The 14,699-nt window shown below is 39.3% G+C and overlaps 2 protein-coding genes across 2 annotated transcripts in view; one reads left to right on the top strand and one right to left on the bottom strand.

Moving 5' to 3' along the window:
• The window catches only part of LOC143902167 (E3 ubiquitin-protein ligase rnf146-like), a 250,938-nt gene that overhangs the window by 155,370 nt on the left and 80,869 nt on the right, over positions 1 to 14,699 (bottom strand). The gene's annotated exons all lie outside the window — the stretch shown is intronic.
• LOC143902142 (uncharacterized) lies at positions 8,136 to 11,832 on the top strand. The gene is made up of 4 exons (XM_077414845.1): positions 8,136 to 8,962; positions 9,438 to 9,524; positions 9,587 to 9,691; positions 10,583 to 11,832. The coding sequence occupies exons 1-3, from the start codon at positions 8,838 to 8,840 to the stop codon at positions 9,681 to 9,683; spliced, it is 309 nt and encodes a 102-aa protein (XP_077270971.1). The 5' UTR covers positions 8,136 to 8,837; the 3' UTR covers positions 9,684 to 9,691; positions 10,583 to 11,832.

The raw sequence follows: 14,699 nt of genomic DNA, 5'->3' as shown, positions 1-14,699 counted from the left end.
GGCGTTCATGAAATTCCACGCGACGAAATCACCCGCAACGAAATTACGCAAACGAAATTACTCACAACGAAATCATACGCAACGAAGTACACGAAACGATATCACAACGAAATTACATGTACGCTGACTGTCGGCGGCCGTACGTTTTCATCCCCGAGGCGGGCACTCGCGATCATTTCGTCGCACGGGCCCTCCCGCGGTATGGCACTCGATATTCTTTAATTACAGCCGATTTCATACTTTACCGCGGCACAACGCGACTCCCGGGAGGGCCTAGGTATTCTCGCGGTCTTACTTCGAGGAAGGCTGAGCAGTGGCCTTACAAATTCGTCTCGTTCCGGCGGCTCGTCACTCGCTCTTAGGGCTGGATGTTGCCGGGATGGCGGCTCGCTCGACAGTCGCGTTTTCCTTGATCCGGCGGGACCACGCAGGGCCCGCGCGCGCCCGCGCGCGCCGGTTTCCCCTAGCCTGATCGGTGCTGCGCCCTGGCCTGCCAGCGATCCCTCTAGGCGATCGTCGCGCCCTTCGCGAGCGCCCCTCGTCACTGCGCCCATCCGCCGGCGGTAGTTTTGAAGTCCGCCTATTTGAGACCGGCTGTCCAGGCCGCGTCTCATCGTCCGGTTCCTCGACGGCCAGGCTGGACGGGCCATGGCTCGTCGACCGGGAGCGGTACTCAGCGGTGGTGGCCCCGTTCCTTAACGGGGACCTTCGTCGGGGCGTCCCCCGTATCCGGGCTGCAGTGCTCTCGTGCCATCCGTGACGCCTTGACAGGTCATCTGATCTGCCGGCTGTGGGCCCCAGCGTGACCCGCCCGCCGATCGTACGCCCTCGGAAGCTCCTGGTTGTCCAGCCGTAAGTCCCTCGACGCGGCATAAGCCGTTACACTCGTCGTGACCCTGGCCATCTGCTCCGCACTCCCTCGACCTGTAACGCTCGCAAAAGGTCTTAATCCTAACCTAAAGGCTCGCTCTCCGCCCGCCTCGGGCGGAGGCACCATCCCTGACGCCTCCCTCGGCCGAGCTCCCATCTGGGGTAAGGGACGCGACTTTTGTCACGTCACAACGTATTATTACACCTGAACACCGAAAACTATAAAGCGCACTATCTGGACCTCGTCATCGGCAACCTGGGATACATAGACATCAAATTCAAGCTTGATTCATAAGAATCGACTTAAAAATTCCCTAGCGGCACTTTCTGCCAAGCGTAGAGAACCTTCTTTTCCGTTGACTCAATATTTATTATATATATACCTAATTTACCTAAATAGAAATCTTCCTCCTGACCGATAAAGGTGCCTTTTCATGCTGACGCTTGACGCTCGATTTGGGCGTCAAACTTGATCACGTGATATGTCACGTGATAGTCTTTTTAATTTCAGCGTCAAATGGCAAAAGCTCAACTGTGTTCAGCTTTGACGCTTGACGCTCGTTTCAATCAATTGCTTGTTTCGACGCTTGCATATTTGATGCTATTTCGCCTTCTTATCGATGAAGTTGGTCACGTGACCAGTTTTGACGCCCAAATCAAGCGTCGAGCGTCAGCATGAAAAGGCCCCTTAAGTCTATCGACCTAATTTCGAAATACGCGCGCGATATCGAAACTGGCGATACCTGCGCCGCCAGTGTCGAAAAAGTGAAAGTGACGTTCTCTGTTTGTTACATGTATGTTATAAAGAGCGGTCGACGTAGACGACGACGACGACGACGTATCTTAAAAATAAATTTTCGCATTTGGACTTTGCGTCGCAATATCTCCGCTCGTAGGGCACGTAGCGGAATATTATAAGAGAAACTCTCCCCTAATTGGACCCCAAGCTATCGATCAAGCCTACTTAGAACTTGATCCGTTCACTCGTTATCGAGATCTCAACATCTCGTATACTCGCAACCCGTCGCGTCGCGTAAAAGAGTCACGGTCGGTCTTGCTCCGCGTGTACTTGGCGCGAGACACTACCGTGTCTCTTGATTATTTTCGAGAAATCAGAAAAATTACTTTTTACTATCAAAAACGCTTATGTCGCGTTAAAAATTACACTATAACTCAGAATGTTACCAAATTCCGGTGATAATACTGGCATATAAAGACGCATTTACAGTAGGAAAGGCAAGTTTCTACGATAGATTTAAATTTGCAAAAAGCCTAGTGTCAAGTTTGCCCCGGTGAGTTAGCCCCGGTCTCCCCTATATATATATAGTATCAAATAAGTAGTTTGCATGCATTTTTATATTAGCTATCATAATTTCTATTGGAAAATATATATCGTAGAATTCTTATAAATATTAAAAAAGGAAATAGAAAAAATGGCGAAGAAAGCAGAATCGGAATTTGCGGAACGTAATGCATAAGCGTTGATAACATTTCATGCGCTGTAAATAATAAAAAGCTGATAATATTGTTTGAGTGGAAAGGCCATGTGAACGGAATATCGATATACCTGCTAATTCTCACGTAGCGATAATATTTTACGATATCGATCTTGTAATCGCGCACGCACGATAACTTTTATCATTGCACTAGAGATGTCAAAGGATAATGTTATCTTCCATTATTATACGTATAGTATCTAATGACCGGATGCGGATTCGAGTATCAGTAATTATTAGTTGTACTTTGTCTTATATGTATATAGTCTTTTATCTAATTTATTGTTAAGAGATGGATGCACCATCAGGAAATTACTTATACCGAATTTTTCTGAGCAATTAATCAATTTACTTGGTACTCGCATTGCGCATTAACTTTTAAGATAAGATTTTATGATGAAAGGTTGTTAATTATATCGTTTATTATATATATGTCTTTATTTTACTGTAATAAACTTTAAACATTAATAATTATTTAATAGTAAGATGTAAATATACAAAAGTTTTTTAGAACAAATCGATTACTGCGATTTGTTAAGATTTAATTTACACGACAATATGTCCTTACTTGATAAAGAAATATAGTAATATAAATAGTATGAGGATACCTGTTACGTGTACGCAAAATAAATAATGGCTTTATTATTTTTTCTCTTTTAAACATATACGCAAAGAGCGTCTTGCTAAAGATTATATTAATCTTTAACAACATACTCTTTATCGAATGTAACTTTTCGGATAGCAAAAGTTGTATTACACACACGTTTCTGGAATATATTAATTAATTATTTTAAAACAGATTTTTAATTTTTAATTTTCAACTATAATTTATCTTACATTTAATATTAATTTATCCTAATCTTGCATTCATAATTATACGACCATTGTAATAGACCCTCCATATACTTCATGTGTATAATATTATGAGCACATACAAACAGATACACAGGTTACACTGATAAACACACATACACGTAAACCAATAAAACAATTATTCTCTGACTATGTTCCAATTAACGCAGTGTGCAACATCATAACAACACTAATCCTTATTATTGCAAATCAGTAGACACGTCATACAGCATTTGCAGCTATTATTTACTATAGTTTGAGAATAATGCGCAATCAACTTAATTATAATAATTATTGTACATGTGCGAACTCTTGCAGAATAAAACATATAAAATTGCATGTAATAAACTCTTTGTTCAATCTAGAAATGGGATTTATCTCCAAAAAAAGAAAAAATGTTAAGATACAAATAACTTTTTACTTAATAATGAAAAATGAGGTTTTTTGCTTTTTGTAAATATAAGTGCAAATAAATTATAATACTTTACTCTGCATTTAACTTCAAACAGAATTACTTAACGAAATTTTGTAATTCCACAAAGTTAGTTATCTAAATATTTTATATTAATAATTTCAGTAAATTGTGGTAACAAATGATAACTATTCTCCAACATTTTGCAAGAATATTTCTTTTCAATTTACTTAAAATCTGCATTTAATTCCTTATATTCATATCATTGTTAATATCCTATATAAGCGCTTAATATTTTCGATAATAGCAAGCTATATGTTTTATCTGTATTGTATAAGCTTTTATTTAAGTAAATATTCTTGAGAAGTAAGGTAAGTTATTTAACTGAAGAACTTTATAAAAGGCTTTTTACCGTACTAAAATCATCTTCGTAGTTTCAAAAAGTTTGTACATTTTATTCCGTTTTGTTCATCTTCACCGAGTGGTTGATTTAATATCTGTAATATCAGTTACGGAGTTTTCTTTCTAATTCAGTCTTCCATTACATTCTCATTTTTAATTATTCTATATATAGAAATATAATTGACATATATAGTATTTTAGAAGGACAAGTATCTGGGTAAAAAAGACAAATTTTGTGTCCTACTTATATCAACTTTGTAAGATATTAATTACTGTATAATTACTGTATTAAAATGTGAAATAGAAAGTATAACAAGATAGGTCGCTATTATACGTACAATATTGCCTTCGTAACATGCACTTGGATTAGTATTTTTACCACTCTGCTGCTATAAATCCAATTTTATCTGTCGTCAGTTTTCGGAAACAGCCATTCAAGCACTTTTATGATTTTTATATAATTTCCTTTATCCTTATATCCAAATAAACAGATATAAAAGATTAAAGCAAAAACAATGTGACTTTATATATAGACTTACATTCTTATGTTTTAATAAAGCGTTTGTGCAATTAATTTCTGGGTTACTAGTATAGGTAGATAATAAGATAAGACTTTATATTTTTATTTAAACATATAATATATGTATATAAAGTATTTATCAAAATATTTATAATTAATTATATAGAGTGTTCCAAGCCAATAAAACTTCAGGATCTTATAGGTCATAAAAAATTGAATTTGGAGCAAAAAAAATTCCTATAAATACAGGTTCAGGAATGCTTCGTTAAAAAGTTATAGCTTAAAAACTTCGGGAAAGCACGTTTTTTTATGACTTTTAAAAATAACTTTAAAATCTTTTATTTATTTGAAAAAAGTTACGAAATAAATCTGATAGATAATTCAATTACAACCTAAATTAATACCAATTTGATTTATTTCTGATAAAGCGTTCAAAAGAAAATAAATTCAAAACAACGAAAAAAGCAGAAATATAATAATATATTTAAGTTTATTTATTAATAAAGTATAAAATAAATTACTCTAATTTGTTAATTTTGAACTATATAAGTAAAGAAATTTACATATATAAAAAAGCAGTTTAATAAGTATTTTATTTTCACAAAATTAGAATTTTTTATTTTTAAAGTAGAAGTTAAAATATTGAGTATTAGGTACTGCGTTTGCTTAATTTTTCATTTTCTTGTCAGTATTGTTGCGTGCGCGCTGCCCGGTATACTTCCCTGACTCCGAGCTGAAGCGTGCAACGGGCCGACTTTCGTCAAGATGCGAATCGTCCTTAGTGACGGATGCTTGTTTACTAATATTGATTGCGTGATGCTCTATTATCTATTGATTTTTCTGTTATACCAGATGTTCAGATTTACTCTGGGACGCGTCTCGTTCGGATGTGTCGTCCCGAGCTCCTCTATTATACCGGGAGTCGTAATAAAGAGCTACTGATTTTCTAAACGAGTCATCTTATTTGTGCGGGAGTGTCGTGACACGCGCCGCGAGTGTGAAAGTGAGTGATTGTGCGGCGAACGCGCGATCGAGCGCAACATTTTGGGGGCTCGTCCGGGATAAAGGAAAGACGAGTCGCGCTAAACGGAATATGACCTCGACCGCTCTCACAAGGAAACGACTCCGGGCAGCGACTCCTCCACTGATCCCAGAGATGACGACGGAGGTGATCACGCTTCAGGCGGTGATGCAGGAGATCCGCGAGATGCGCGCGGAGCGCACGCAGAGAGAAGCCGAATTCGCGGCGATGGTGCAGCAGCGTGACGACGAGCTACGCCGAATCCAGGAGAGGATCTCACAGCTAAGTCCCTCCAATAATTTTGCTTCGGGCGAAAACGCGAGTAGCGCGACGCGAGAGACGGGCGCGAGTATAGACGCGTCCGGGGATCAAATCTTTCGCGGCATTAAATTGAAGCCCGATACTTACGACGGGACCGCGCCGTTACGCGAATTTCTTTCGCAATTCTCGCTCATCGCTGTCGCGAATAAGTGGAATGAGACGGAAAAGGCCATCGTATTAGCATCGTGTTTACGTGGGAAAGCGCGTTCATTGCTTGATTCTTTTGCCGACGGGATTGAATCCCTCTCTTACGCGGAGTTAAAGGCGAAATTGGAGCTGCGTTTCGGGGAAAGCGAACTTACACAAAACTATTATCTCCAATTTACCAACCGAAGACAGCGTCCGGGCGAAGATTTCGCAACGCTGGGTGCAGATCTGGAGAGATTGTCGCATAAGGCGTACCCCGAATGTTCGCATGAAGTTCGCGATAAAATCGCGAGCTCACAATTCGTCGCCGCGTTGACCGACGGTTTTGTGAAGCGTACCCTTCAAGTCGAGGGAGTAACGCCGCTTCGAATAGCGATCGAGCGTTCGAAGACGCTTAGATTTATCAATCAGTCTGAGTCTGAGCCCGTACTCTAATCGTTTATTGTATGTTCTTTGTTCAATTTTTCTGCGTTTAAAAATGTTGTGTTACAGATTCCAACATCGATTTGAAGGCATGGCGACAGGGGAACTGAAGAAATTGCTCCTGAGAAATTTTTCACACTGTCTCTCTCACGGTTTTTGACCGTGGTTTTCCCGTGAGACTGAGGGCGAATGCCGAGACAGGGGACAGAGTGCTCTTAGAGCGATGGGTCCACGGAAGCTATCCCCCTCTGATCCCGAAGAAAGAAGACCCAAGCACGCAAGACTCAAGAGGGAAGAGGAACACCGGCGGCGAAGCCCGGGGTTGAGCAGGATCTTCGCGTGGAGCCTGGCCAGCTCTATAAGAAGAGGCCTTGAGAAAACCCGGAGACGAGGAATGGACGGAGCCCGGTAACCTGAGGCAGCAGCCCAGGGTAGGGCAGGAAACCGTCCAAGGAGCAGTCTCCAAGGAATTTTAGCAAGCTGCCTCTCTGATTGTCGGGACGACAATCTGAAGAAGGGGGGCAGTGTTGCGTGCGCGCTGCCCGGTATACTTCCCTGACTCCGAGCTGAAGCGTGCAACGGGCCGACTTTCGTCAAGATGCGAATCGTCCTTAGTGACGGATGCTTGTTTACTAATATTGATTGCGTGATGCTCTATTATCTATTGATTTTCCTGTTATACCAGATGTTCAGATTTACTCTGGGACGCGTCTCGTTCGGACGTGTCGTCCCGAGCTCCTCTATTATACCGGGAGTCGTAATAAAGAGCTACTGATTTTCTAAACGAGTCATCTTATTTGTGCGAGAGTGTCGTGACACGCGCCGCGAGTGTGAAAGTGAGTGATTGTGCGGCGAACGCGCGATCGAGCGCAACATTTTGGGGGCTCGTCGTCAGTATATATACCAAATTGCACACATTACATATTATTATATATTATATTATATTATATTATATTATGTTATATTATATTACATTATATGTTATTATATTACAAATATATATTCCTATTTTTTATTACAAACTTATAATGTCGTTACATAGAACTCTATTAAACAGATATCTATAAACATACTGAATTCCAAGTAAATAATATTAGTATTTTAAAGGAAATCTATTATACTATTATTAACAGTATTTACACTTTATAATACCTAATAATTGTAAATTTTTAAGCACATCTAAAATATATATCATATATTACCACTAACATTAATAAAATATGCAATATTGTTTCCAAAAATAAATAATAATTGTTACAATTAAAAAAATACAAAATCTTAATTGTGTGCTATTAAAATATATACCGTTTGACGATATAATTAAGAAAATTTATCAGATATGATTGGTACATATCTCTATTTCAATATTATTAATTAAAGATAAAACTTTCTATTTGCTTTACCATCCTAAATATTTAAATTCTAAATATTAACATTTTGTTGGATTACTCTATTTATTTCTTATTTATCTTACAAATATATAATATTAAGGGGTTGTATAAATATTAGAAATAACTTAAAATTTGTCATCTTTTATTGTCTACTTACAATATGTTACAATAAATTTTAATTAATTTATTATTAATTATAGTTTTATACCTACAAAAGATTTTGTTTTATTGATTAGATAATAATTGTTAGATTTCTATCTCAATTAAATTTGATATTGATTAAAACATACCACGATTTTATAATGTTGCTATTATATAGAGCAGTATGACTTAAAGTTAAAATACTCACACAGCACATAATATTGCAGAAATATTGCAGTAATATTGCAATATAGTGGAAATATTACGTATTACAATGAAATATTTCAGAAATATTACTGATGTATTACACGTTTTTAAATAATAATGAAATATTACAGTACTATTGCTGCAATATATTGTTGAAATATAATACTTTAAGTAGCAAAATAATGTCAAATGACATTTTAATGACATCTTATTGACGTCATTAAGACGTTATTAAGGTATCACACAATCATACGTATTGCACAGATAATATATACCAGTTAAAGAATTTTGGACTGAAAGAAAGAAAAATCTAAATCAAAAAATGTGATGAAATCAAAAGAGACTGACTTGTACTTTTGGGGAATAAAAGTGATTAAGATAAATTTTATAATTGGTGGTATTTAATTTTATAAACTTGTTATTTGTTTTGTAATAATAAAAGGTAATTATATATACAATTAATTTTTAATTAAGAGCCAGTAAGTAAATTGATAATAAAATAAATGGATAAAATTTAAAATTTATATTTCTTATATAATCAATATTAAACTTTTCAAATTACGAGTTTGTCACACGGATAAACAGAACGTTTCTGAGTGCGTAAGTGGAGGGAAGAACGCTAGTGTGTGTGGCTATGCGCTTGGTCGCAGCACCGACCCCCACCATTCCCGGTCTTCTCTCGCTGTCTCTTGCATGGCTCCGTGGGACCACGCAATCACGTAGTACGACACCGCACAGAAACAATCGTTTTAATTTTAGGTAATTTTTCTTTATTTAATAAAGATTGTTCACACAAATATTTTTAAAAGTATTTTTGTATAATTATTACTAATATGTACATTGTACATATATATTTGGCGATTTGTCGTTAGATCCAAAAATAAGGATTACGTGGCATAATGATCTGCAAAAACCACGTTAATATCATAAAAATCATTTCAATGACTATCTTAAAATACATATAGGTATTTGCCTTTGTAACCTTATTTAACGAGTCTCTAATGAAATTATTTATTAACGGCTTCATACTTAAATCTTGATGCTAACTTAACCTCAAAATTTTTAACAGTTTAATCCAACTGAAGCCCTCAGTTGGAGATACGTGATAGAAATATGCCGATCCCAAATCTCCTAACAAGCAGTTTAATCATTATAATTAAGTGATTTAACCATGATTATTTAACCATTTACGTAATTTTATAATAATTATTGTTCTTGTGCAATAATGTTACAGTATTGCTTTCCATCAGTGGATGTTCATGCAGTCCAGAGCAGCACCAAGCAGTTTGATAGGAAAGCAAAAGATTTATTTATTAAATATGTAAGTAAAAAAAAGTTAAATTTGATAAAAACCATTACACTGTTTTTGTATTATATTTGCAGTGTTTACGTTGCTTTCCATCAGTGGAAGTTCACCCAGAACAGCACCAAGCAGTTTGATTTCTATCAAACTCTTCTGAGCGACAGCTTTATTTATTAGATACATAAGTAAGAAAAATTTAAACTTGGTATAAATTGCGTTCCAATATTTTAATATTCGGTACTAAAAATCTAAAGTGTATGTATAACATTAACCACAGATTTTCAGTATAGATAGTGAATATCGGAACACGTTATACTTAACCCCGTACTCTTATGTTTGAATATGTAATTATGTATGAAATAAACAAGGTGATTTATTTCGTGTGCCAATCATCTCCGCCATAATTATCTCAGAAAGTATTAATTTATTGGAAAAATGTTTCAGATAAAAATTGGAGGGTTCAAGGAGGACCAATAAGTGTTCGTTGGAGTGAAAAATGGTACAGGACTTTTTGACTTGATTTTGTTTCAAGAATATACTGTTGCAATAGTAATCTAATTTCTTTAAATAATTGTGTACAAATGAAAGCTTTAAAGAAATCTATACACAAATATTTAAAGAAATTGGGGTATTATTGCAATAGCATATTCTTGAGACCATATCAAGTCAAAAAGTCTTGTATCATTTTTTCCTCCGACAAGCATTTATCAAGAGATATAAACTAAATATTTAAAAAATTACCAAATTTTTCTTGAATATCTCAAAAAATATAAAGCAAATAAAAAATGTTTTAAACAAAAATTGTTTATATTAATTAGTAGAAAAAGATAATGTAATAAAAAATTGGAGTTTTTATTTAAAAAATTTGACTTGGACCCCCTACTAGGCTCAACATGGGTTCCAGACTCAAAATCTAATAAGATCATCCATTATTCCTCTATGAACCCTCCAATTTTTATCTGAAACATTTTTCCAATAAACCAATACTTTCTGAGATAATTAGCGAAGATAATTGGCAGACAAAATAAAACTCACCTTGTATAAATAATAATTACAGTTTTTAAATTATGTTATAGTGTTACATCACTCTTTATCAGTGGAAATTCATACAGTGCAGAGTAGCATAGAGCAGTTTTGAAGAAGAAAAAAATAGAAAGATTATTAATATTATTTTCTTAATATTGTATGTAATACTATTATTAAAAATAACAATTTGATAAAATTTAATGAAATTTAATAAAAAATTTTAAATTGGTTTAATTTCTAGCAATATTATACAAATACCACGCAAATATTATAGTAATATTACCGTAATATTACTGATATATTGCAGTAATATTACGTAATATTACTAAAATAAATATCAGTAATATTACTGATATTTATTTGCGCGGACATTTTAATATTACTGAGATATTGCAGTAATATTACTGAAATATTATGTGCTATATATAATAGGTCCAACCAGATCTATTTAGATCCGTTCGTAATGCTATATGGGATACCGGTATTTTCTTGTAATATATTGTTTTGATTATACAAATTTTATATTAATATTAATATTAATATTATTATATTAATTAATAATAATTAGCGTTAGTTAATATTAATTAATAATATTAATATTTATTTTACATAGAAATTTTGTTTTTGGATTTTGTTTTTAATATTTGCCAGTTAATATATCATTGCAAGATTTTTAAACACTTTATAAATGTGTTATAAACAAGTACAGAGTCAGAGGATCACCCCTAGTCTTGTTCGATTATTGAAGTCAAGCAACGAGGTGCGGGTTACTACTTGGCTGGGTGACCGCTACGACGTATATATTAAGGGGATCCTAAAGTGAAGGCTGAACTTCCTCGACGTCGGTAATGTTAACTAATCCTGTTTTTTATGTCATATACTTATATGATTTGTGGCGGTCTCCCGACCGCACAATCAAGACGGTACGCGCGCCGCGCGCACGCCCACCGATCACGCGCCGCGCGCGCGCCACAGACCGAGGAGCCGTCGGCACTCTTACCGGAGTCGACACCGACTGCGGAACCGGAGCAGTCCCTCACACCACCGGGGACACCGCCGGCGTGGCGAAAGTTCAGCTCCTTCCGGAGGACCACGACGCAGCCGAGCATCATCTGGCGTGAGCGACTCCGCGACTAGGAGGAGAAGAAACCAATCGGCTCTTTTCAGGGCCACACAACAAGAAGAACCCAAACGGCCCTTTTCAGGGCCGCCTCCACGGCCCTTCTCAGGGCCTTCTTCAGCACACTGACACACCTACATCTGTACCATAGGACATAGAATAAACGACCTATTTATTGCACACCTCTGTCTCTTAACTCACTCGGCGATCCCTCTCTCGCTACGACATATCTTCTGCGAAAGGCACGCGACGCCCCCGCGTAAGTGGCAAGCGCCCACAAATTGGTGACCCCGACGTCGGAGAAGAAGACCAATGTCAAGAGCGAACCACACAGTGGAGATAGAGAGCGACGACGACTACAAAGAGATGGAGGAATTCAACGCGAAGAGAGTGTCAATACGATTTCCCCCTTTCTGGCCGGAAGAAACCGAGCTTTGGTTCGCACAACTAGAGGGACAATTCGCCCTATGCAAGATCAAAGAAGACGATGCCAAGTACGCATACGTCATCTCGCGAATTCAGCCAAAACAAGCCAAGGAAATCAAAGATGTCATCACACATCCCCCGGCAGAGCATAAATACGAGGCAATCAAGAAGGCGCTGATCCAGAGGCTCACGGACTCACAGGGACAACGGATCAGACAGCTACTAAAGCACGAGGAGCTAGGAGACAGGAAGCCATCGCAGTTTCTCCGGCACTTATTGACACTAGCCGGGACCACCGTCTCGAACGAACTCCTACGAACGCTCTGGTTAGGGCAACTACCCCCACAAACACAAGCTATCTTGGCTACACGAACGGAAGATAGACTAGAGGATGTGCGGACCAGGCTGACCGAATACACGAGGTCAACAGCAAAGCGCTCGTCCTGGCGACAACCGCGCCAACGCCCACAAGTACAACCGCAAACACTGACGAGGCACAAAGGGACGCGCTGAGCAAACAAATAACAGCGCTTACTCTGCAAGTGGAGAAGATGGTCAAATCCATTCAAGCACAAAGCAGAAACCGCCAGAAAAATCGCAGCCGAAGCCGCCAACGCAGCAAGACACCTCGCCGAGATGGGGTGTGCTACTATCACCGCCGTTTCGGAGCGGAGGCACAGAAGTGTACTCAACCGTGCACATTCAAGGCGGAAAACAAGGAGGGCAGTCATTGAGGGCGGCCAATGACAACGACCCCGGATCCCGCCGCCTGTACGTCACAGATCGCACGACCCAGAAGAGATACCTCATAGACACCGGATCAGACGTCAGCGTATTTCCCTACATCAGTACTCAGGGAGAGAGAAAAGCAGGAGCCTATCAACTTTTCGCGGCGAACGGATCCGCAATAGAAACATATGGATTCACCACTCTGCAACCAGATTTCGGATTGAGAAGAGCACACCCGTGGCGATTCATCGTCGCGGACGTAACAGTACCGATAATCGGGTCAGACTTCTTGTCACACTATCACCTGCTACCGGACGTAAGAAATAAGAAGCTAATCGACGGGCAGACAGGACTCGCGACGCCCGGATCCACTGGCACGAGCAATCTGACATCAATAAAGACACTGAGGATAGAAACGGGGTACCATGATATTCTGGCCAAGTATCCAGGAATCATGAACCCCAGCACCAAGGCCAAGCTAGGAAGGCATAGCACTACACATCACATTAAAACAACAAAAGGTCAACCAGAGGCCTGCCGTCCACGCCGATTGTCTCCGGACAAACTCCAAGCGGCCAAAACGGAGTTCAATCTCCTGCTACAAGAAGGGATAATAAGGCCTTCAAAAAGCCCGTGGGCATCACCACTACACATGGTACCGAAAGAAAACGGCACTTGGCGAGCCTGCGGAGACTACCGCGGAGTAAACGCAAGGACAGAGGCCGACAGGTACCCAGTACCTCACATTGAAGATTTTGCGCAAACTTTCCACGGGAAGAGAATCTTCAGCACATTGGACCTCGTACGGGCATACAACCAAATACCCGTAAACCCGGACGACATACCAAAAACGGCGATCACTGTGCCCTTTGGCTTATTTGAGTACCTCTACATGCCATTCGGACTTCGCAACGCAGCACAGACGTTTCAGAGGTTTATAGACAAAATACTGAGGGGCCTCAACTTCTGTTATGCCTACATCGACGACATCATCGTAGCATCCGACACGGAAGAAAAACACAGAGATCACCTACGCCAATTGTTCGAAAGATTAGAACAATACGGAATAAAGGTCAATCCGGCAAAATGCGTATTCGGCGCGAAATAAGTAAAGTTCCTGGGATACCTGGTATCAGCCGAGGGTACCACACCACTACCAGAGAAAGTTGAGGCAATCCGGAAATTCCCCAAACCTCAGAACATAAAGCAGCTACGACGATTCTTGGGCACGATAAACTTTTACCGCCGTTTCATTCCAGACGCAGCAAAGGATCAAACCCTGTTGAACGAGATGCTCAAGGGGCCTCAGATGAAAAGCAAAATACCAGTCCCATGGACAACGGAAACGGAGAAGGCTTTCCAGAGCTGCAAGAATAGCCTATCTCGAGCTACCGTACTGGCACATCCGGACCCGAGAGCAGAACTAGCAGTTACGACAGACGCCTCAGAGATGGCAATAGGAGCAGTAATGCAGCAGAGAACGGACAAGGGATGACAGCCACTCGCGTTCCTGAGTAAGAAGCTCAACCGCGCACAGACAAAGTACAGCCCATACGATCGCGAGCTCCTAGGGATATACACGGCAATAAAACACTTCAGACACATGCTTGAAGGAAGGGATTTCGTGGTATACACCGACCACAAGCCTTTGACATACGCCCTCAACCAGGATCCTCTACGCAGCTCACCACGGCAGACACGACACCTCGAATATATCGCACAGTTCACCACGGACATACGACATGTGTCAGGAAAAGACAATGTCGTAGCCGACGCATTATCGAGGGTGGATGCAGTACACCAGGCCATCAACTTCGAAGCACTGGCCAGATCACAGAAGAAAGAACCAGAAACAAAAGAGCTAAAAGAGAACAGCAAATCACTTAGGTTCA

The sequence above is a fragment of the Temnothorax americanus genome, unplaced genomic scaffold (genome assembly GCF_048541705.1).
Source record: "Temnothorax americanus isolate GAGA-0224 unplaced genomic scaffold, ASM4854170v1 Scaffold38, whole genome shotgun sequence".
Lineage (NCBI taxonomy): Eukaryota > Metazoa > Arthropoda > Insecta > Hymenoptera > Formicidae > Temnothorax > Temnothorax americanus.
This window is presented reverse-complemented; position numbering and strand designations above follow the sequence as displayed.